The 25,045-nt window shown below is 41.9% G+C and overlaps 1 protein-coding gene across 1 annotated transcript in view; it reads left to right on the forward strand.

Annotated features, from left to right (window-relative positions):
* The first annotated feature begins 2,269 nt into the window (after positions 1 to 2,269).
* The window catches only part of PPARGC1A (PPARG coactivator 1 alpha), a 491,326-nt gene continuing 468,550 nt past the window's right edge, over positions 2,270 to 25,045 (forward strand). Inside the window, exon 1 of the mRNA XM_073342370.1 lies at positions 2,270 to 2,484. Within this exon, the coding sequence (XP_073198471.1) occupies positions 2,398 to 2,484 (87 nt within the window). The 5' untranslated portion in view covers positions 2,270 to 2,397. The remainder of the gene's footprint in view (positions 2,485 to 25,045) is intronic.

A 25,045-nucleotide genomic window follows, 5' to 3' on the forward strand; every position in this document is an offset into this window, starting at 1 on the left:
GAATGCGTTACCTACGGAGGTGGTGGAATCTCCTTCCTTAGAAGTTTTTAAGGTCAGGCTTGACAAAGCCCTGGCTGGGATGATTTAGTTGGGGATTGGTCCTGCTTTGAGCAGGGGGTTGGACTGGATGACCTCCAGAGGTCCCTTCCAACCCTAATATTCTATGATTCTATGATACTACCAAGGGACTGCTGCTTCCTTGGAATCTGGAGAAACAGTAGGCATGAGGAGCTTGAGGGCCATCAAACAGAGAGCGTGGCCTTGCACATTTTTTGTATTAAGTGGTTGATTCAATAGTCGAAGACACTGTCCACATCCTGGAATCTCTTCAATACATTTGAATTTATTATTCTATTTATGTCCCATTCTGTATAATTCATTATTCAGAGAGCAAAAGTTCTTCAAAAGATTTGGAGTGGTTCAAGTACACATTTTAAAAAAAAAGTTAACTTTTCATGAAAACATTTAGAAACCAACTTTTCTGTATTTTTCTTCCCGTTTGTTGTTGCTTAAGGCTTTTTTATGAAAGGGAATCTTTGTTTCTCAAGAATATATCTACCTCTGCTGCGTGCTGCCCATCTGAATTAATCAGTGGCTATTTGTGACATTAAATTTGGTTGATGTGGAAGATGTTCATATTGTCAGAGCATTGTGTTGTCAGGTGTGGAGTTTACAAATAGTGCTGGTGAACTACTAAAGTGGTGATTCTCGAACTTTTGTACTGGTGACCCCTTTCACACAGCAAGCCTCTGGGTGCAACCTCTCAAATATATAAAAAAGTGTTTTATTTATAACACCATTATAAATGCTGGAGGCAAAGCGGGGTTTGGGGTGGAGGCTGACATCTCGTGACTGTACTGGCGGGTCCCAACCCCCAGTTTGAGAACCCCTGTACTAAAGGATCATCTTAGTTGTCTGATATTGTTTTTACTATTGTGACAAACACCTAAGTGACTGTAACAAAGATTAGAGATTTTTTTATTCATCTTTACTTTGTTCATTTGACAGCAGTTTGTGTATAGTCAATTCTATTATTTCCTCTTTCTGATCAGAAAATGAACAGGAGTACTTGTGGCATCTTAGAGACTAACAAATTTATCTGAGTATAAGCTTTCATGGGCTACAGCCCACTTCATTGGATATGAAGTAGCCTACGAAAGCTTAGGCTCAAATAAATTTGTTAGTCTCTAAGGTGCCGCAAGTCCTTTTCTTTTTGGGGATACAGACTAACATGGCTGCTACTCTGCAACCTGTAATTAGAAAATGTTCATTGTTGACTTTGGGGGGGCTTTCACATAACCCAGAGTGAGAAACATTTAAAAAAATAGGAAAAGCACAAAATGAAGTCACATGAAAAGTAACTTCTGCAGCTACTTAAACTTCAAAAGAAAAACAAATAATTAAGTTCTTAACCACTTTTGAGAAACAAATTTTATACACATCCCTTTGAAAGATTAGTGTGGGAGAAGAAAGAGAAAAATGATATAACACACTTTTTCACTGTTTTTCCAAAATTCCCATGAGGCTTCAGGGGCTGGGAAAAGCTTCCTTATACCATGCTGCAATAGACTTTATATACAGGACTACTTCAAATATCCCAGTTACTGTGGAGGCTCATACTGCTGGACAGCTAAACGGAGACCTGATTTATTTATTTAGGGTGAGGGAGAGGAGAAATGGCCTATGTGCACATGCACGCACAGATTATCTTTTTAAAGAATGTAGATTTTGCTTGATTATAGTCTGGAAACTAAAAATAAACTTTTTTGTATTGATTTGCATAAATCCCGAAGGCGGGGAGTAAAATTGGCGGCGTGTAATTCTTTCACCTGACTCAATCAATTGCAGCCAAAGGGCGCGTTTAAACGCACTTGGGGAAGACGACGCCTGTGCTAGGAGTCTGCACCTCAGATCTTGGGGGGGGGGGGACGCAGGAGCCTCATCCCCACTTCACTTGCCCGTCCTTTTTTTTTTTGCTTTGGTGCAGCAGCAGGTTCTGCAAGCGAGCGCCCTCTTGTTTCCTTGCGCAGCCCGCGGTGCCGGGGAGGAAATTGGGGGGGAGGAAAGGTCACCTGGCGCTGGTGATTTAGTACCAGGGGCTGTAGCCACAGCCCGTCCGCGGCGGCGGCGGCGGCGGCGGAGTGAGCGCGTACACGTGACTCCGGCTTTGGCTCCTCAGTGCTTCTACAACCAGACGCGCGCACACACACATCCCCTCTCTTCTCCATCCAGTCTCTCTTCCCCCCCCCTTCCCACGCACACGCCTTGTGAGTCGCCGCCAGGGCAAAGCTCTAGGCACACGCCGGGGTGGCAGCGCCAGGAGCAGCAGCGACCAACCAAGAAGCAAGAGTTTGCAAAGGCTGCTCTGCCTGGCCGAAGAGGCTTTGCACCCGGGGGATGGCTGGCTGCGGGCTGTCAGAAGATGCCTTCTTCTCTTCCTTCTTCTACAACTACACCTCCTCCTGGGAAAGCTCCTACAACCAGGTAAGAGGTGGCTGAGCGGCCACGCGCGCTCCTCTGCACCCCCTTAGCGCCCCAGGGGACGCCGAGGTGGGGAGGGGGGCGAAGTGGTTTTGCCCTGGGTGTGGGTTTCTATTCAAAAGGGGAGGATGGTGCAAAAATGACAGAGAAGGAGCTTTTGAGCCGTGGAATGTGCCTGATCTCCGCTTCCCCCAAGCCCCTCTTGGGAGGACCGAGGAGCAGCAGCAGGAGGAGGAGAATTAGGAGCGGGTGCTGGCACTGGGTGGAGAGCGGTGCGTTACCCAGAAACAACTCACAAGACAACTCAAGCGAAGCCTTCCCAAGTCCCACCGTGGCTGCGCTCTTCCTTTCGCCTTGCACTGAGGGGTGCGTGGGGGGGATGTGAGTATTTGGGGGGATAACCGTGCTAGTTGCTAAGGTGCTTGGAAGCCCCCCCAAAATGGCTGAATAAGCATCACATGCCCTAATTACTGACCCTGTCTGGATGGGAATAGTCCCGATCGTTCCTCCCTGCTTCAGAGCTCCCCACCACCACTTAACTTTGATGACTGTGCAATGCACCCCGTGCATCCCAAGGAACCCCTCAGTCTCCCAGCCAGTGGCTCTGCAAGGAGGTGTAGGCTGGGAGGCTGCGCGGGCAGCTGAAAAGCAGCGAGGAGGAAGAAGGGTAAAAAAAAAAAAAAATCCCAGTCTGAGGTTGTCAAGAGCTATTCTGGGAGCCTCCCGAAGGTCTTCAATTAAATAACGGTTGTCGTCTGCTGCCCCCGCTGCCGGCCTGGCGAAGTCCACAGGCGACGCGCGTGCGGTGGGGAAGGGAGCGGGTTTCTCCCGGGCGGCGGTGGGAAAAGTTGAGCCGTGGATGTCCAGGCTCCCCGGGCAGGTGAACCGCACCACGGAGCGGGCGAGGCAGCAGCGCCCAGGGAGGGAGGGAGGGAAGGAGAGGAGCTCTCCCAGCCCGGCCGCGGGTGGGGGGGGGGGGAGAGCTGCGCGGCGGGGTGTGTGTGTGTGTCAGGTGGCGGAGGGGCTCGGGGGGGGGGGGGGGGGAGCTGCGCGGCGGGGTGTGTGTGTGTGTGTGTCAGGTGGCGGAGGGGCTCGGGGGAGGCTCGCCTGCGTGGCTCCCGCCCTGTTGGGGGCAGAGCTGTGCTGAGCTCATGGAAAAACGTGCGGCCCACAGGGCCGGTTTCCAGGAAACTGAGCTCCCGGAACGAGCCGCTGCCGGTTTAAGGTTACCCCCCTCGCAGCCAGGGCTCCAGGCGCCGCACGCGGCTCGCTGCCTCCGGGAGGTCACAGCCCGGGGAGCCGGCGGCCGGGCTCCTCCTCCGGCGGCCGCCGCCGCAGCCAGCCCGAGCGCCCGGGGCCGGCGGGCGCCCGGGAGCCCTGCCCGCTGCGCTTGAGCCGCCGAGTGCAGAGCGAGCTGCCCGGGTCTTGGGGTGGGAGCAGATATTTCTCAGCCCCAACTTGGAAGGCACTTGGTTGGGGCTAGACGGGAGCGAACGCTTGGCCAGCCTGCTCCGGGCATGGGCACGCGGGGCTGCACTGGGGCGACCAGGGACCAAGGGAGCCTTGCCTCTGTTGACCCGTGGGGGTGGGAGGCTCGTTGGAGTAATCGGCAGGAGCCCCCTCACGCTGTGCTGTGCTCAGGGACAGGCGAAGCCTGCCGGCGTTTCGTGTCTGTGCGTGCGCGGAACCACCAGACCCGCGGGGCATCGGCCGCGTGAGTCAGCCTGAGCGAGCCCCGTTTTCCAGGCCAGCCCCTTGTTGGAAGCATCGAACCGAGGACTGTCCGCATGCCAAAGCTTGGGTCTCCGACGGCGCAGCGCGGCCAACTAGGCAAGGGCAGCTAAAGCATGATAAGTTGCTGTGTGTGATTCCCCACCAACCAGCTGCGCCTTGCACTAGCCCTAAAAGGCAGGACCGCCGCTGCGAGTGTGTTTATATAATGCACAATGTATTATTTTCTCCCATTATATGAATCCACACCATTTAGTGTAATCTAACAAGGGTTTATGCCTGGTTGAAAGCAAGCAGTCAAAGGAAAGCTCCTTGGAAACCAAAGGAGGGGGGAAATTGCTAAGAAGGACGCAGACAATAAAATCAGGTCTAAACCAGTTCATTTAGATAAAGTTAGTTCCACTCTATAGTGAAATGTATTTCCATAAAAGGACAGCAGTGTTAAATGCTAGATTCTTTTATGCATTTTTTTTCAAGTATGACCAAACTGCAATGAAAACTAGGGCAAATTACTGACAAATCTATAGTTGCTTTCTTTTGGAGACCAGTGTTTTATTGTATCTAAGGGAAAAACAGAAGAAAATGTGGGATGCTACTGATCTATTTTTAGTAGGACTATATAAACTCTAAGTTATAGTACACAAACTTGAATTAAATATGCATGATTAGGGAGGGAGTTTAGAAATAGAAGGTATAAGCACTATACAGCAGTGCAACAAGAATAGATGGGCACACTAAGATTTTCCAAGGGCTAACCCATGAAGAATTTAAGATACATACCGGTTTTGGTGTTCATGAGTCCCTTCTGTTATCTTATACGTCTCATGTTAGCATTTACAACAATCAGATTCACCCAAATGAAAATTAGCAATAGGATGCTCACTGCTGATACATAATCAGAAAATTAATACAGTATTGCTGAGAATCCGTTTGTATATGTTTTTTAACACTTAAAAAGTAGCCTTGGTCTAAATTTGAGAGCCAGACATATTAATGGTTTTTTTAATCTGAACTGCAGCCAAAAAAGCTTACAAACCATTTCTTCTCACTAAATATAGCAACATTGCTCAAATCTAATTTGTTTTGTTTACTCCACTTCATTTTTTAAAAAAAAACAAGCCCTCAAACTTTAAAGCATTACAAAGTGCTTATGAAAGGAAGGGTTGACTCTACTTGAAAAAATAGCTTTTTATTCCTAAATCAATATGATGCACTCCCAGCATCTAGTACCATGTAAAAGGATCCTTTGTACAATATCAATAGCAGTTCAACCATACCTCACTGAGGAGATTTCTTCCTGGCATCACAAGCCATGTTCTTAATAAAATTAAATGTAATCAAAATAACACTTCTCAATATAAACAACCAAATGAAGGAGAGTAAAGTGAATTCTCCTGTAAACACCATATAAAAACTAGCAATTTTAAAATCAGAAGTAGGACAGTTACTCTATGACTTAAACCTTAGGTTTAGGAGTTTTAATTTTTGCATTTTCGACATATCATTGCAGTTCATCTTTCAGCATTGGCTGTGGAGGGGTGATTTGTTGGTAATGTTCTTAGAAATAACTTTTTGTTTTTTATATAAAACTGAAAAACATCAGGGAAGCCATACCTGGAAAATTTAAATTTGGAGACTGTACCAAGAAATCTATTTTGAATCCAGTTCCAAGGCACTCTGCATGAAAATGAAGGTCTGTTGTGTTGATGCTTGCCATATTTTTGCATTCTTAAAGAGAACTCTAAAAATAACACCTATGTGCTAAAGTTTTTTTTTCTCTTAATTTTTTAAAGAGAATTTAGTAGGATTCAGAGTTCGGATTGCCAACCTTGGAGACTGAAATTCTCTATTTACAGGATGGCACAAGCTTCCCCCTGTGAAGTGAAGGAACCAGTTGTCTTTAGGTTGATTAATTTTTTGACTTCTCTGAGACTGTCAACAAAACTGGCAGTTCTGGTGGTGATTTTTATGGACATTTGTCCAACAGAAACCAAGTGAGACTAACTGGCAAACTGAAATTCTCTTTTTCATCTTATTTAATAGTCATGAAAAATTAACCATTACCTCTGCTTACCCCACCCCTACCAAAAAAGCTATGGGTTTTCTCAGAGCAAAGGTCTAACATAGTGGTGGTGTCCATAATTTCTCCTTCCCCTCGCTGTTGATTAATGTTCTGTGTACTGGTTAGCTACTGCTGTCCACCCCAGAAGTGGCTGCATTGCAGTGGTGTTGAATCTATGTAGTGATGTGAGGTGCTTTAGGATCCTTTGAAAGGAAAGGAACCATAAAAACTTAAAACTATAATTGCGGGCTTAAACCTGGTCTTTCATCTTCAAGAAAATCCCTGTAGTGGAAATACAAAACTGTGATGTTTTGAGGGAGTACTCTCCCTTATATGCTATCTCATCATGCAGCAGGCACTGATTCCCATTGGAACTCTAAGCTGTATGCTTGTTAACTAGGCCCCCCCCTTCCTCTTTGTACTATTTTTAAACCTGGTAATATTTTATATAAACCCTTCCACTGAAAGCAGTCAGTGGATATAGGTAAGTTGTCGAAAGCTTGAGCTGAGAGCTGGTTTTGTGGCTTGGCTTTGTGTGTTTCTGAATATGGAATAGCCAAGGAAAAACAATCCAGTCAGTACTTCCTGGGTGTTGGACTGAATTTAATACTTTGCTCTATGCATTTTCTCCTTCCTGTGTTGAGAGTAACTCCAATGGCTCAGCTTGCGTTTGACCCCCCTCAGTCAAGTCATACCTTTGAGTCAGCGCTGCTTTCAGTATTTCTGGCCTTTTTGGTCTGATCCCCAGACTTTAGAGTTTCTGCAGTTTTAGAAATTTCTGTGTAAGTATTTGTGCATACTGCCAACATGTACTATATGTGTATATGAGATAACCAAGTGTTGAGTGAGATGCTGTACAGATTTTCTCAGGTTGCCCTGCCAACAAGGTGTCTTAGGTTTTTGTGGACTGGGACTTTTTATTATGAAAAAAAGACTGTGAATTGTGATACGTTTTGTGTTGTTTTTTCAGAAGTCTGTAAAACACTGGATTGATACTATCATTTATTTTCAGTTGTAATCTAAGCAAAATTTGTCCCAAGGTTTCTGGAGATTAAAAAGACAATGTCTGATAGATTAGATCCAAAGTTTAGGGTTTTTGCTTAATGAAAAAAGTTGTACATAGCCTAATCTGTTACTAACAGAGATGGGCTTTGTGATGTTTAAAATTTAAAAAGTGTTAATCTTGGATTTAAAGATTGTCGTGTGTCTTTTGCAATCCTAGTGGCACTATGTGCTAGTACATAAGAACCAAAAAGTGAAACGAAGTAAAACTGAAACTGACAAGACACTTTTCCCTTGAATAAACTAAATAGTACAAAAAGTAAACAAATAACATACTTGATTAAATGTAATTTGGATTTAAAAATCTTTCAGTTAGAATAATTCAAGGTGTCCTTAGTATCACAGTTGAGGGAATTTTTGTTTATATTTGTTTTAGAACCTGAAATGATCATTTCAAAAAATAGTTTTTACTGTTCCACATAAAAGATGTATTTAAAAATTTGTGATCAGTAGTAACTGTTGATTTTAAAATTTTATTTGCTAGGGTTGTCAAATAAAATGATTGGCCAATTTTCAAAATCATTTTATTGTTTACTAAACTCATCTGCATCCTGGATGTAAAAAGGAAGTGGGTTCCTGATGCCACTTTTATCTGGCACATAAATATGATTTAAACTGGGTCCATACCATTTCCTCATGTCCCTGAGCAAAACAGCAAAATAACGGTACAGTAGAGCAAAATAATGTTGGTTTAAAACACATGCACAAAAGGGGCAAGATGTCATTTTAGAATATTGGTTTAGAACAGAAGATTTAGCTACAATTTGCAAGGTACAGTTATGTTCCTGATAAATGAATGCATTTCAGAGGTTCACACCTTAGACTGTGGTCTTCAAAAATACTGTTGCATAAAGAAGGAAAAAATGCCTGTAGTTACAGCAGCAATGCATTCTGTAGGAAGAGGGCAGAGAGTTCTTAGCTGGCCACACATTCATATGGTCTACGCAGAAATGTAAAAGTGCAGGGTTTGCATTGGAATGAGAATGGGGTCATCCACCCTTTGTACTCATCATCAGGGAAGCAGAACCTTCTTCCAGAGAGTCCATAGGAAATCAATGAGTACACTTTGCTAGTGTAGAGATAAATGTGTACTGCAGAAGGGTATTAAATATAAAAGGGCAACAGTAAAATGATTTACTATATGAGGCAGTGTGACGTGGGTTTTTTTGGGTCACCCAAGAGGATTTTCATTTTTTGAGACCATAACTATATCTTAATATTTCTTTTTATACAGATGTCCAAAAATGAGCTGATAGTTCTAACCCCTGCAGAAGGGTTTATTGATGTACCTTAAGCTTTGAGATCCTCATTTATAGATGGAGTCTTACTGAGAAATGTGTACACATTTTTGAAAATATTACCTGATCTTTATCATTTAGATTATAATCATCTGACCTGACTTACCAAAAGCTAATGGGTTTTGTAATATTTTTTTTCCTGAGGCAGTGTGGATGCCTGAGATAGGGTGAGTCTCGCCATGACCAGAAGGTATCACTGAGGGATACCAGCACAACGGACATACATAGCAGAAAACCTGACCTAAAATTAGGTGTAGAGGCTAAATGAAATGTGGAAAAGCAGGTGCACATTTCTAATATTTTTTTTTTTTGGTTCCATCTAATGATTCTCTTTGCTTTGTGAGCAAATCTCTTCATAGATTTGAAATTTTAGTGCTGTAAAATTGCTGAAAAGGAAGGGAAAATCATACTTTTAAAGTGCTCTGTACCTAAGAATCCCAGTGCTATTTATAAACATTGATTAAGTTTCAGGGGCACATTGTTGGGGTAAGTAAGTAGTAGTATCTCCATTTTGTAGATGAAACTGAAGTACAGGCCGATTAAGGGAAATATTTTCAAAAGTGGTCACTGGTTTTGGGTGCCTAATTTGAGACTCTGTGGGTCTTATTTTTGGAGGAGATGCTGTGTATTTGTGGCTCCATTTGAAGTCACCGGGAGCTGCAGGTGATCAACATGTCTGAAAATCACACTCCATATGCTGCAGTTTAGGCACCTATAGACACTTGAAAACTTGAGCCTAAGTGTCTTGTGCAAGTGCATATATGGGAAATCTGTTGGAGAACCAAGAATAGAAACAAAGTCTCCTGACTCGCAGTCCTGTGCTTTAATCATAAGACCTCCATTCGCTCCCAAAACAGTCTGGTTCATGTCAGCATGAAGAGAAGAAGTTCATTTCATCACCTGTCATATAGTGTAAATATGTTTGAAACTTTGGTACTTTTACACACACACAAATTCTCCACAGTTTTAATTAAATTGTTCTTGCAAAGAATAAAATGAGTTCCTAATGTTAACAATGAGTGATTAAGGTTCTGTACTTCCATTTACAGCATAAACTAGCATTTTGTTTTCCAATACAGCTTTTGAATGAAGAACTATAATTTGCAGCAAATAGATATTATAAGCTCTATGGATGACGACAACCACATAAACTTGTGCAAATGATAAAAATGGAATCAATTACTTCTCAAATGGAAGTAGTTTACAAATCTCCACATACAAAGAGACAGTAGTAGCTGGTTATTGTAACAAATCAATAACTTTTTAAAATAAAAAAACTAATTAATTCCATTGACAACTTAGTAATTGTTCACAGGAGGCTGTGACCCTCCCCCTCACAAAATACACACCTATACATAATATCTGCATTTTGCCTCAGTGTTACAAGCTGATTGCATAGTTATTTACCCATATATCCATTTCAAAATAGGGAAATACTGAGCTGCACTTTGCACAGATGCTAATTATCAGCAAGCTTTGTGATGCGTTAAAGTTGGTAGTCAAGGATTCATACTCTTCAGGAGGGAGAAATGAAGTGTGTGTACTATGGGCCTGATCCAAACTCCAGTGAAGCTGATCGGAGATTCTTCATTGGCTTCAGTGGGCTTTATATCAGGCCCTATATACGGCAGGGATGGGGAAGAGTAGGAGAGGAGGGGAGAAGATCCACACAAGAGAATACACCATTGAACTGGTGGATGCTGTCATGGCAATATGTACTATATGCCTCGTAATAACAATATTCCTTTTGTGGAACAGTCCTTAGTCACTGTATTGTGCTTATTTTGGTTTGGGTCTCACGATGAAGTGCCATTTCCTTTATCACTTGCTAAATCCTATTCTTGTTTGTTTATACATTTGAGTGGTTAATTCTTGGCAAAAGATCAATTCATTGGCCAAAATAAACTTACTTTTCCTCAGAAACCCTCACCATTCCCACCCATTCTGTGTCACTTGTGACAAAAACACCCGTTCCATGTCATGTAGGACCATAAGCTGAGGATCATAGCTGGCTGGAAGGGACCATGAGAGGTCATCTAGTCCAGCCCCTGGTGCTGAGACAGGACCAAGTATAGCTAGATCATCCCTGAAGGTGTTTGTCTAACCTGTTCTTAAAAACATCCAGTGATGGAGATTCCACAACCTCCCTTGGTAGTTTTTCCTAATATTTAACCTAAATCTCCCTTACTGCAATTTAAGCCAATTAATTCTTGTACTACCTTCAGTGGATGTGGAGAACAATTGATTACCATCCTCCTTATAAGAGCCTTTAACGTATTAGAAGACTACAACAGGTATCCCACCCCCCCCTTAGTCGTCTTTTCTCAAGACTAAACATATTACCAGTGGTTTTAACCTTTCCTTATAGGTCAGGTTTTCTATACCTTTTATCATTTTTTTTTGTTCTCTTTGGACTCTTTCCAGTTTGTCCACATCTTTCCTAAAGCATTGTGCCTAAAATGCATTACTCCAGCTGAGGCCTGATCAATGCAGAGTAGAGCAGGACAATTACTTACTGTCTTTCATGCAACGTTTCTGTTAATGTACCTCAGAATGGTATTAGCCTTTCTCACAACTGCATCATGTTGTTGGCTTATATATAATTTGTGATCCACTGTAACCCCCAGTTCCTTTTCTGCAGTACTACTGTCAAGGTTCCTCCCTCACTCTGAACTCTAGGGTACAGATGTGCGGACCTGCATGAAAACCTCCTAAGCTTACTTTTACCAGCTTAGGTTAAAACTTCCCCAAGGTACAAATTAATTTTATCCTTTGTCCTTGGAATATCCACTGCCACCACCAAACTCTAACTGGGTTTACTGGGAAACGTAGTTTGGACACGTCTTTCCCCCCAAAATCCTCCCAACTCTTGCACCCCACTTCCTGGGAAAGGTTTGGTAAAAATCCTCACCAATTTGCATAGGTGACCACAGACCCAAACCCTTGGATCTGAGAACAATGAAAAAGCATTCAGTTTTCTTACAAGAAGACTTTTAATAGAAATAGAAGTAAAGGAATCACCCCTGTAAAATCAGGATGGTAGATACCTTACAGGGTAATTAGATTCAAAACATAGAGAATCCCTCTAGGCAAAACCTTAAGTTACAAAAAAGGCACACAGACAGAAATAGTCATTCTATTCAGCACAATTCTTTTCTCAGCCATTTAAAGAAATCATAATCTAACACATACCTAGCTAGCTTACTTACTAAAGTTCTAAGACTCCATTCCTAGTCTATCCCCGGCAAAAGCAGCGTACCGACAGACACAGACCCTTTGTTTCTCTCCCTCCTCCCAGCTTTTGAAAGTATCTTGTCTCCTCATTGGTCATTTTGGTCAGGTGCCAGCAAGGTTACCTTTAGCTTCTTAACCCTTTACAGGTGAGAGGATTTTTCCTCTGGCCAGGGGGGATTTTAAAGGGGTTTACCCTTCCCTTTATATTTATGACAACTACTGCCTAGCCAGTTATTTCTCATTTTGTATTCATGCATTTGATTTTTCCTTCCTAAGTGTAGTACTATGCACTTGTCTTTATTGAATTTCATCTTATTGATTTCAGAAATTGTCAAGGTCATATTGAATCCTAACCCTGTCATCCAAAGTGCTAGCAATCCCTCCCATCTTGGTGTCATCCGCAGATTTTATAATCATACTCTCCACTCCATTATCCAAGTCAACAATGAAAATGTTCAATAGTACTGTTGTTCAGGGTTTTCAGAACCCAAAACTGTGGTAACTTAACTTTGTTTTCTTCAGGAGGTGTCAGGAATAAATCAGTGGGGACACGGCTCCTCCATCTGATAAATGATTAGTACAAACAAGAATGCTTTAACCCAAAGCTCCTTCTTTATTGAGTCTCAAGCGCGCACACACACACGCAGTAGTTCTAGAGCACCCCAAGCATAGTTACCCAAAGTCTAACATAGTTTTGAGTGGGCAACTACTGGGCTTCCAGGGAGCACTCCTTCCGTCCAGCTGCTGGGGGGAGGATGTCAGTCTCTGCTCAAAGAAAAGCTGCCACAAACTGCTCCAAGGTGTACTCTTTTACTTAATCTTATATAGCTAGCTCAGTCAAAGCACATAACTCATAGTAACCCCCTAGTGGGTCACCTACCTTCAGCGAATTGCTCATTATCTTTATCAGCAAAGCATTTCTAGTCATAACAACAATAAAACTTGTATGTCAGGGGCACTTAGGTCCAAGGTCAGCCAAGGTCACACACTCCCTACCATTCTCATGGTACGTTAACTCTCTGTCCCATCCTCCCATTCTGATTAGCAAAACTGCAATCATACAGCTGTTTGGTCTTGCCTATGAAAGGCCTAACAATTTTTCCTAACTATGTGGTATTTGGTTTTCAGTGAATAGTGGCTGGATATACAAAATGGCTGCAGTTCAGTAAAATTCAGTTCTCTTGTTACACTACCAGACCCAGAAGAGAACCCTTTGGGGCCGCACCAGATGATGTCTTTCCATTTTGACAGTGAACCATTAATAACTACTGTATGAGTACAGCCTTTCAACCAATTATGCATTCACCTTACAGTAGTATCATCTAGACCATGTTTCCATAGTTTGCTTATGAGAATTTAATATGGGACATCAAAAGCCTTACTAAAATCAAGATATATCATGTCTACAGCGTTCCCCCCCCCCCCCCATCCTCTAGGCCAGTAACTCTGTCAAAGAAGGAAATTAGGTTGGTATGGCATGATTTGTTCTTGACAAATCCATGTTGGCTATTACTTATTACCCCATTATTGTCTGGGTGCTTACAAACTGATTGTTTAACAATTTGTTCCGGTATTTGTACAGGTATCAAAGTTAGGCTGACTGGTCTACAATTCTCTGGGGCCTCTTTGTTGCTCTTTTTAAGATGGTCTGCTCTTCTCCAGTCCTCTGGGATCTCACCCTTCCTCCATTAGTTTTTGAAGATAATCACTAATGTTTCCAAGATCGATTCAGCTAGTTCTTTAAATATCCTAGGGTGAATTTTGTCAGGCTCTGCTGACTTGAATACCTCCAACTTTTCTTTCCCTATTCTGGATTGTGTTCCTTGTTAATATTAATTTAAACTTTTTAGTGACGACTGAAGCAAAATAGGCATTAAATATCTCCGCCTTCTTGATGTCATCTGTTGATAGCTTTCCTTCTCCACTAAATAGAGACCAATACTTTACTTCATCTGTCTCATTTTCATCTTTCATCTTCAGCTCCTTCCTTGCCACATCTCTTGGCACTTCTTTCTCCTCAACATTCTAATATCTGGAATTTCTTTCTGACTAAATAAAACTCTTGCCAGGCCTTCACCATTTCTCATCTTGATTTCTCCATCTCCCTCCTCTCTGATTTCCCTGACATCCACCTCACATTCATCTAGCTGATATAAATATAGCTGCTAAGATAACTTTCCTGTCTTACTGATTTGTCGGCCCCTCCCCCCTTTTTAAATCTATCCTCTGAGTCCTTCTCTAGTGCATCAAGTTTAAACTTATCTTTCTATTTGAGCCCTTGTATAATTTGGCCTCTTTGTTTCTGTAACCTTGTTTCTTGCCACCACACCTTCCATTCTGCTAGTGATGCCAGACTTGGTGTCCTTTTTGATTGCTTTTCTTAGAGCTTGTCTACACTTACTGGGGAATTGACAAGCAATGATGGTAGATTTAGCGGATCTAGTGAAGATCTGCTAAATTGACCACAGATCGCTCTCCCATCGACTCCTGTACGCCACCGGATCGAGAAGAGTAGGGGGAGTCGACAGGAGAGCGTCTCCCGTCAACTTCACGTAGTGTGGACTTTGTGGTATGTAGATCTAAGCTACGTCCATTTGAGTTACACTATTTATAGTAACTCAAATTGCATAGCTTAGATCGAATTTCCCCTGTAGTGTAGATAAGGCCTCAGAGCCATCTGGATGCTCTTTCCGCACTTTACCCTAGGCTTAGATACTCTTCCTGAGTTGGTCCACATGGCTAATAACCTCTTTTTCAAGACTTTTTTCTACATGGTGATTAAAACAAATGAGTCAGTAAGATTTTGCTTATTTTTTTACATTTAAGAAACTATGGAGCAAACTAGACATGTATCAGCTATCACCTTAACTAAAACTTATATGTTGCATCTCAGTACCAAACCCATCATCTGTTGTTTGCCCTTTTAGATTGTAAATTATTCAAGGGTGGCACTCTTCTTTTTTTTACTAAAAAAGAAAAGGGGTACTTGTGGCACCTTAGAGACTAACCAATTTATTAGAGCATAAGCTTTCGTGAGCTACAGCTCACTTCCTCAGATGCATATCGTGGAAACTGCAGCAGACTTTATATATACACAGAGAATATGAACCAATACCTCCTCCCACCCCACTGTCCTGCTGGTAATAGCTTATCTAAAGTGATCATCAGGTGGGCCATTTCCAGCACAAATCCAGGTTTTCTCACCCTCCACCCCCCCACACAAATTCACTCTCCTGCTGGTGATAGCCCATCCAAAGTGACAACTCTTTACACAATGTGCATGACAATCAAGTTGGGCTATTTCCTGCACAAATCCAGGTTTTCTCACATCCCCCCCACCCCCATACACACACAAACTCACTCTCCTGCTGGTAATAGCTCATCCAAACTGACCACTCTTCAAGTTTAAATCCAAGTTAAACCAGAACATCTGGGGGGGGGGGGTAGGAAAAAACAAGAGGAAACAGGCTACCTTGCATAATGACTTAGCCACTCCTAGTCTCTATTTAAGCCTAAATTAATAGTATCCAATTTGCAAATGAATTCCAATTCAGCAGTTTCTCGCTGGAGTCTGGATTTGAAGTTTTTTTGTTTTAAGATAGCGACCTTCATGTCTGTGATTGCGTGACCAGAGAGATTGAAGTGTTCTCCGACTGGTTTATGAATGTTATAATTCTTGACATCTGATTTGTGTCCATTTATTCTTTTACGTAGAGACTGTCCAGTTTGACCAATGTACATGGCAGAGGGGCATTGCTGGCACATGATGGCATATATCACATTGGTGGATGTGCAGGTGAATGAGCCTCTGATAGTGTGGCTGATGTTATTAGGCCCTGTGATGGTGTCCCCTGAATAGATATGTGGGCACAATTGGCAACGGGCTTTGTTGCAAGGATAAGTTCCTGGGTTAGTGGTCCTGTTGTGTGGTATGTGATTGTTGGTGAGTATTTGCTTCAGGTTGCGGGGCTGTCTGTAGGCAAGGACTGGCCTGTCTCCCAAGATTTGTGAGAGTGTTGGGTCATCCTTTAGGATAGGTTGTAGATCCTTAATAATGCGTTGGAGGGGTTTTAGTTGGGGGCTGAAGGTGACGGCTAGTGGCGTTCTGTTATTTTCTTTGTTAGGCCTGTCCTGTAGTAGGTAACTTCTGGGAACTCTTCTGGCTCTATCAATCTGTTTCTTTACTTCTGCAGGTGGGTATTGTAGTTGTAAGAAAGCTTGACAGAGATCTTGTAGGTGTTTGTCTCTGTCTGAGGGGTTGGAGCAAATGCAGTTGTATCGCAGAGCTTGGCTGTAGACGATGGATCGTGTGGTGTGGTCAGGGTGAAAGCTGGAGGCATGCAGGTAGGAATAGCGGTCAGTAGGTTTCCGGTATAGGGTGGTGTTTATGTGACCATTGTTTATTAGCACTGTAGTGTCCAGGAAGTGGATCTCTTGTGTGGACTGGACCAGGCTGAGGTTGGTGGTGGGATGGAAATTGTTGAAATCATGGTGGAATTCCTCAAGGGCTTCTTTTCCATGGGTCCAGATGATGAAGATGTCATCAATATAGCGCAAGTAGAGTAGGGGCTTTAGGGGACGAGAGCTGAGGAAGCGTTGTTCTAAATCAGCCATAAAAATGTTGGCATACTGTGGGGCCATGCGGGTACCCATAGCAGTGCCGCTGATCTGAAGGTATACATTGTCCCCAAATGTGAAGTAGTTATGGGTAAGGACAAAGTCACAAAGTTCAGCCACCAGGTTAGCCGTGACATTATCGGGGATAGTGTTCTTGACGGCTTGTAGTCCATCTTTGTGTGGAATGTTGGTGTAGAGGGCTTCTACATCCATAGTGGCCAGGATGGTGTTATCAGGAAGATCACCGATGGATTGAAGTTTCAAATCCAGACTCCAGCGAGAAACTGCTGAATTGGAATTCATTTGCAAATTGGTTACTATTAATTTAGGCTTAAATAGAGACTGGGAGTGGCTAAGTCATTATGCAAGGTAGCCTGTTTCCTCTTGTTTTTTCATACTCCCCCCCCCAGATGTTCTGGTTTAACTTGGATTTAAACTTGAAGAGTGGTCAGTTTGGATGAGCTATTACCAGCAGGAGAGTGAGTTTGTGTGTGTATGGGGGTGGGGGGGATGTGAGAAAACCTGGATTTGTGCAGGAAATAGCCCAACTTGATTGTCATGCACATTGTGTAAAGAGTTGTCACTTTGGATGGGCTATCACCAGCAGGAGAGTGAATTTGTGTGGGGGGGTGGAGGGTGAGAAAACCTGGATTTGTGCTGGAAATGGCCCACCTGATGATCACTTTAGATAAGCTATTACCAGCAGGACAGTGGGGTGGGAGGAGGTATTGGTTCATATTCTCTGTGTATATATAAAGTCTGCTGCAGTTTCCACGATATGCATCTGATGAAGTGAGCTGTAGCTCACGAAAGCTTATGCTCTAATAAATTGGTTAGTCTCTAAGGTGCCACAAGTACTCCTTTTCTTTTTGCGAATACAGACTAACACGGCTGTTACTCTGAAACCTACAAATAAACAATAATCCTTTCCTTAAAAAGACTAAAGCCACCTTCCTTTCCCTCACCTTCCCCCCCATGTATTCCCTAAATCTGAGCTGCTCCATTTAAAAAAAAATTAGGATTAAAAAAACTGACAAAATGGGAATAGTGCAACATACAATCCAAGGTGCTGTGTTTAAACTTAAAGCCATAAAGGGTTTGGGGCCTGGTTACTGAGTAGGTGGCTGCATGGCATTCTGAGAAAGGCGGATTACCAGGATGGGGCATCTTGAGCTATGTAAATGGATGTGTTGGGTGTGAAGGTATCTCAGATGGAATTTACTTTTCTCCTTTGTCTGTAAAGTCTGGATTTTTAAATCTTCTGGACACACTGCAAGGCCCATATTTCTTCCTTGTTTTGGGGTTGAAAATTTATATAAATGATACCAATGGGGTTGTAATCTTAATTGTTATTAGGACACCCAGAGTTCAGGCTGGACCCTGTTGAATTATTATTACATTTTCTGTTTATTGAAATAAATAATTGCTGAAGGGATAGTTGGCTAATATTACATAAACATATACATTGCTTCATACATACACATGGGTCCCTGCTCTAAAGAATTTGAAAACTCAGAAAAATAAGAGACCTGTAAAACTCATCACAAAGACAGAAATAAATACTGTATATTTTTTAAAAAGCTTCAAACAAGAAATTATGGCATTAAGTGATGTATGCTAAATGTTGACACTACATTCATACTCTCATTATATCTCACCCTTACCTCTCTTTGCACTTTGTTTACTTAGGCCCTGATCCAGTAAACCACTTAGCCATGTGCTTTAGAGTAAACACTTGAGTACTGCCAATGAAGTCAGTAGAATTGCACACATGTTTAAAATTGAGCAGGTGTTGAAGTGATGTGCTGGATGAGGGGTTTAGATGATTGGATCTTCAGGATGGGGATCTTGTCTCCCACCTGTTTCTTAAGGCTGAGTTCCTCAAAGGAATTAAGGCACCTAACTACTATGGGAGTGCTAGGCTAGGGAGTTAAGTGCCTAAACACCTTTGAGGAGTTCTGCCTAGCACACCACCAGTATTGTATAAATAATTGTAATATTTTAGCAAAGAGAATCATAGAATATCAGGGTTGGAAGGGACCCCAGAAGGTCATCTAGTCCAACCCCCTGCTCAAAGCAGGACCAATTCCCAGTTAAATCATCCCAGCCAGGGCTTTGACAAGCCTGACCTTAAAAACCTCTAAGGAAGGAGATTCTACCACCTCCCTAGGTAACGCATTCCAGTGTTTCACCACCCTCTTAGTGAAAAAGTTTTTCCTAATATCCAATCTAAACCTCCCCCACTGCAACTTGAGACCATTACTCCTCGTTCTGTCATCTGCTACCATTGAGAACAGTCTAGAGCCATCCTCTTTGGAACCCCCTTTCAGGTAGTTGAAAGCAGCTATCAAATCCCCCCTCATTCTTCTCTTCTGCAGGCTAAACAATCCCAGCTCCCTCAGCCTCTCCTCATAACTCATGTGTTCCAGTCCCCTAATCATTTTTGTTGCCCTTCGCTGGACTCTCTCCAATTTATCCACATCCTTCTTGAAGTGTGGGGCCCAAAACTGGACACAGTACTCCAGATGAGGCCTCACCAATGTCGAATAGAGGGGAACGATCACGTCCCTCGATCTGCTCGCTATGCCCCTACTTATACATCCCAAAATGCCATTGGCCTTCTTGGCAACAAGGGCACACTGCTGACTCATATCCAGCTTCTCGTCCACTGTCACCCCTAGGTCCTTTTCCGCAGAACTGCTGCCTAGCCATTCGGTCCCTAGTCTGTAGCTGTGCATTGGGTTCTTCCGTCCTAAGTGCAGGACCCTGCACTTATCCTTATTGAACCTCATCAGATTCCTTTTGGCCCAATCTTCCAATTGGTCTAGGTCCTTCTGTATCCTATCCCTCCCCTCCAGCGTATCTACCACTCCTCCCAGTTTAGTATCATCCGCAAATTTGCTGAGAGTGCAATCCACACCATCCTCCAGATCATTTATGAAGATATTGAATAAAACCGGCCCCAGGACCGACCCTTGGGGCACTCCACTTGATACCGGCTACCAACTAGACATGGAGCCATTGATCACTACCCGTTGAGCCCGACAATCTAGCCAGCTTTCTACCCACCTTATAGTGCATTCATCCAGCCCATGCTTCCTTAACTTGCTGACAAGAATACTATGGGAGACCGTGTCAAAAGCTTTGCTAAAGTCAAGAAACAATACATCCACTGCTTTCCCTTCATCCACAGAACCAGTAATCTCATTATAGAAGGCAATTAGATTAGTCAGGCATGACCTTCCCTTGGTGAATCCATGCTGGCTGTTCCTGATCACTTTCCTCTCATGCAAGTGCTTCAGGATTGATTCTTTGAGGACCTGCTCCATGATTTTTCCAGGGACTGAGGTGAGGCTGACTGGCCTGTAGTTCCCAGGATCTTCCTTCTTCCCTTTTTTAAAGATTGGCACTACATTAGCCTTTTTCCAGTCATCCGGGACTTCCCCGGTTCGCCACGAGTTTTCAAAGATAATGGCCAGTGGCTCTGCAATCACAGCCGCCAATTCCTTCAGCACTCTCGGATGCAACTTGTCCGGCCCCATGGACTTGTGCACGTCCAGCTTTTCTAAATAGTCCGTAACCGCCTCTATCTCCACAGAGGGCTGGGCATCTCTTCCGCATTTTGTGATGCCCAGCGCAGCAGTCTGGGAGCTGACCTTGTTAGTGAAAACAGAGGCAAAAAAAGCATTGAGTACATTAGCTTTTTCCACATCCTCTGTCACTAGGTTGCCTCCTTCATTCAGTAAGGGGCCCACACATTCCTTGGCTTTCTTCTTGTTGCCAACATACCTGAAGAAACCCTTCTTGTTACTCTTGACATCTCTGGCTAGCTGCAGCTCCAGGTGCGATTTGGCCCTCCTGATAACATTCCTACATGCCCGAGCAATATTTTTATACTCTTCCCTGGTCATATGTCCAACCTTCCACTTCTTGTAAGCTTCTTTTTTATGTTTAAGATCCGCTAGGATTTCACCATTAAGCCAAGCTGGTCGCCTGCCATATTTACTATTCTTTCGACTCATCGGGATGGTTTGTCCCTGTAACCTCAACAGGGATTCCTTGAAATACAGCCAGCTCTCCTGGACTCCTTTCCCCTTCAAGTTAGTCCCCCAGGGGATCCTGGCCATCCGTTCCCTGAGGGAGTCGAAGTCTGCTTTCCTGAAGTCCAGGGTCCTTATCCTGCTGCTTACTTTTCTTCCCTGCGTCAGGATCCTGAACTCAACCAACTCATGGTCACTGCCTCCCAGATTCCCATCCACTTTTGCTTCCCCCAAGAAGATTAAGGGGTGACTTGATTGCAGGCTATGATTACCTACATGCTGAACAAATAGTTGATGATGGGCTCTTCAGTCTTACAGAAAAAGGCATAACATGATCCAGCGGTGAGAAGTCGAAGCTAGACAAGTTCAGACTGGAAATAAGACATAGATTTTAAATGTGATAGTAATTAACCATTGGAACAATTTACCAAGGGTTGTGGTAGATTCTCCATATCTGACCATTTTAAAATGAAGATGGGATGTTTCTCAAAAAGAAGACACTCTAGGAATTACCTGCGGGATGTTCCATGGCCTGTGCTATACAGGAGGTCAGACGAGATGATCACAATGGTCCCTTCTGGTCTTAGAACCTATGGCAATAATCCCAAAAAAGTGTGGAGAAAACAGTGAGGAGGTCAAGAAATCGTAGCCTGGCTTACAGTATTGATTATTGCTAATGGTTTAAAATTTTAATCTATTTCTTTATTAGATGGATATGCAAATAAGAACCTTTTTAAAAAATGTGTAAACCGAGACTTTTACCAGAATGAATAGGTGGCACATTAAAAATGCAAAGTAATGTGTAATGCTAGAAGCCATGCAAGAAAGATACTAGAGGATAGGAAACTTCACCTGGATCGTAAACAGATTTGAAAAAAAAAGATGACAGGAAACAATCACAGCCAAAGTAAAAAGGATCTTAAATGGGACAAACACAAAATTAAATATTTAAGCCTCTTAAAACAATGAGTAAATGAACTGCTGACCAAATTAATTAACAAAACAAAAGTAAGGTTGCGCTTAAGGTTTTTTTTTTATTTTAGTCCAAAAGGCTGTTAATTGCTAAAGGATTAAAATTATTCATATGCAAGGATAGAAAGTGATAACAGCATATAATGTGCAGAAGCACGGAGGCTCCAACTACACAAGAAGCTGTGAAAATAATACTTTGTGTGATGTCACAACCCAAAAAAAAAAAGAGGTCATGTCTCTTTGATGTCATTTTTAGAATAAACGCAGTAGAAGAAATGGCATAATCTTATTTCTATTTATGAAAGACCTTTTTTTCCCTAGAGAGTTAGGCCACCACTGTTAATTGATTTTTCTGACACTCCTAATAACACTTAAATTAAAAATAATTTACATAGGAACTTTTTTCCAGAAGCAGAGCCCTGCAGAATCTATTGTGAAAAACTGGGTAGATTAATTGAATATCAGTGTTTCTGACAGAATTATAATCTGCTTGATAGGTAAAGTACATGTTTGTGTGTTTACATTGCCTGTCCCCAACCAATGCTATCTTTCAAACAAGATGTACTCCTAACCGTTCTTGCAAGATATCATGGTGCTATTATCACTCATCATTTTTTTTTTACTATAAATAAATGCTCTGGCTAACAGCTGTTCAAATTGTTGGGAAGCCAGTTTTTGGCTAGCTTGCCTTAACATACTGGAGCCTTACTTTGGCTACCAATGGTTGAACTATTTCCAGCTGTGAACACAGATGTGTGCGTGTTTTGGGAAGTAGTGTTACCAAGGGAGGTTTATGCAATAGACCTTTATTTATTTATTTATTTATTTAATTTGGGACTGAGAGAATATATTAGAAAGGGAGGATATTTGCATGGGCAAGAAATTGGACAGATAGGGAATACCTGCATTATTATTGGGAAATTTGTGGATGTGCCTGTCCATGACAAAAAGAATATGCCCCCTTATTTTTAAGGGAACTGGAAAATAAAAAGAAGAGAATATTAAAACAAAGTGTTTAAAGTGATAATTTACTATTAAAAATGGTGACAAAACTAACAAATTACATTTTAAAATTTATTATTTGGCCATTCTGATCAGCAGACAATATTCCCTTTTCAAAAACTAGGTGTATATATACTTTACACCTGTCACATTTTGCTCTTTTAATATTTCATTTCTGTTGTATGTTTCTCATTCAAAGAAATGTCTTGATGAAAACTTCTCTGGAAAATTATTTGTCATGTTTCATATACTTTTCTCCATTCTATTTTTAACATGCATATTTCTATCTTGGCTGAAATTTATGCTTTTTAAATCTATTTTAAAATTTGCTAGCAAGCACAATACAAGTATTCTGGAGAAGAGATGCCTTTTATATGAAAACTGTGTCAGTGGTGTTTCTTTCTTTTTCTTTTTAATGTCACAAATGATGAAGGATGCCAATAAAATTGGCAGCAACTCATTAAATTTTTGTTACTCTTGTTGCAAATAAGTGTGTTATGAAAGGGAAAGCGATTAATCAGAGCATCCTGGAACAAGAAAACAATGTGCGTACACTAAAGCTGCACAATGTGGTACATAGTAAAACCCCAGATGTACAAGTGTCTTTAGAATAATCACTAAACCTTCATGCTGAAACAAAACCATAGTCTCATCCAGCAGCCGCCATGCCATATGACTAAGACTGCTGTAAGTTTATGTGTAAACCAACAATACCAAAAAGATTGATCATATTATTTACTGTACATAGTTGTCTTGTAAAATAGTCGCATTTTTTATTTGGAAAAAAGGCTTTTAAGGGAGTGTTGCATAACAATTGCTGTGGAGCCAACCAAATCCATGTGTCTGAGATACCATGGTCGATGCTTTCTCCTCAGAGGTGTGTAAACTGTCCTGCATGCGGCAGAGTGCATTCAGAGTCTTGGATTGGCTCCCACTGGTAGAGTTTGTATGAAAAACGGTGCATCTTTTCAAAGAGTGTGCAGCATAACTAGAGTTTTGGAAAGGAGGCGAGATGATTCATTTCACTTCCGAAATAAGCAACAAAAAAGGCAGTGGTTCTCATGTTTTCCCATAACGGAATACACCTGACTGTCAGCAGTCTGAGAAGGGCAGAGAGATTACCACAATCTAACACCTGTTTGTTGTGCCAGCCAGGCACATAAATCCCATAAATAAGGCAATCTATTATAGGTTGCTCTGGTAGTGATGTCTGTAGTTAAAGTTGTCTAGCACTATCCATGATAAGATCATGTTTTCAGTTGCTTATAACTTTACTGAACTTTAACTATAAGGGTTGAAATTTTCCATGTCAGGTATTTGCCTTGGGCTGAATTTTATGTGTGTGTGTGTGTGTGTGTGTGTGTGTGTGTGTGTGAAGGTTTCAACAAAAATGATTTAGCTTTTTCTGAGAATGAAATTAGGGAAACATATGTGCATATGTATGCATTATGATATGGGGTGAAATCCTGGGCCTACTAAAAGTCAATGGTAAAACACTTTGTTGGAGCCAGGATTTCCCCCAGGATTTTTAATTACATGATAACATACCTCTTTCTCTCCTCCCCTCCCCCCAAAGGCGGTTTTCAGGATGAAGCCAGATGCAAATATAATAAAGTTTATGGGGGTTTTGTGTTGTTGTTTTACAAGCATCAGAATGAATCCTCTTATAGAATCTGGAAGATGCATAATGATAATAGAACTAGTATATAAGCAGCAGGCAAAATCAGCTGTATTTGATTAGGAATCAAAAAGTTATTAATAGTGCTGATTACCTTAGCTTCGTCATCTTTCCACTGATGCTACTCTTATATCTGTTTGTGAAACTAATCAAGCTCCCTGTAAGCCCTTATCTTTGACCAACCAGAAGAAAAAAATAATTTGTTTTTTGAGACAGACTTTGATAACAGAATGATTCCAATTTGAGAAACGAGGAGCAAGCATCCATCCTGAGTGAAGTGATATACCAAAGGTACCAAAAGTGATAACCTCTGGAAGAGTTGTTTTGTCTTCAATTGGTCAAATATATAGTAAATGAAATAGCATCTTCAAAGAACTCCATATGCCTTTTTAAGAACTTGTTGAACACCCATAATATTTGAAATTAGCATATTTATGGAAGGATAGAAAGTATGGGTGTTTAAAATAGGTTTGATTTGCAAAACTGTACCAATTATTCATAGCGTTTAAGACTAGAAGGGATGATTAGATCATCTAGTCTAACCCCCTGTACACTGCAGGCCATTTAATTTCACCCAGATACTACTTTATTGAGCCCAGTAACTTGTATTTCACTAAAGCATATCTTCCAGAAAGGCATCCAGTCTTGCTCTGAAGACATCAAGAGATGGACAATCCACCACTTCCCATGGTAGCTTGTTCCAGTATTTTTTTTTAAATGTGCCTTATTTTTAATTCAATTTGTCTAGCTTCATTATCCAGCCATTGGTTCTGGTTATGCCTTTCTTGACTAAATTAAAGAGCTCGTTAGTAGCTGGTATTTTCTCCCTATGAATGCACTTATACATTGTAATCAAGTCACCTCTCAA

The sequence above is a fragment of the Lepidochelys kempii genome, chromosome 4, assembly GCF_965140265.1.
Source record: "Lepidochelys kempii isolate rLepKem1 chromosome 4, rLepKem1.hap2, whole genome shotgun sequence".
NCBI classification, from domain to species: domain Eukaryota; kingdom Metazoa; phylum Chordata; order Testudines; family Cheloniidae; genus Lepidochelys; species Lepidochelys kempii.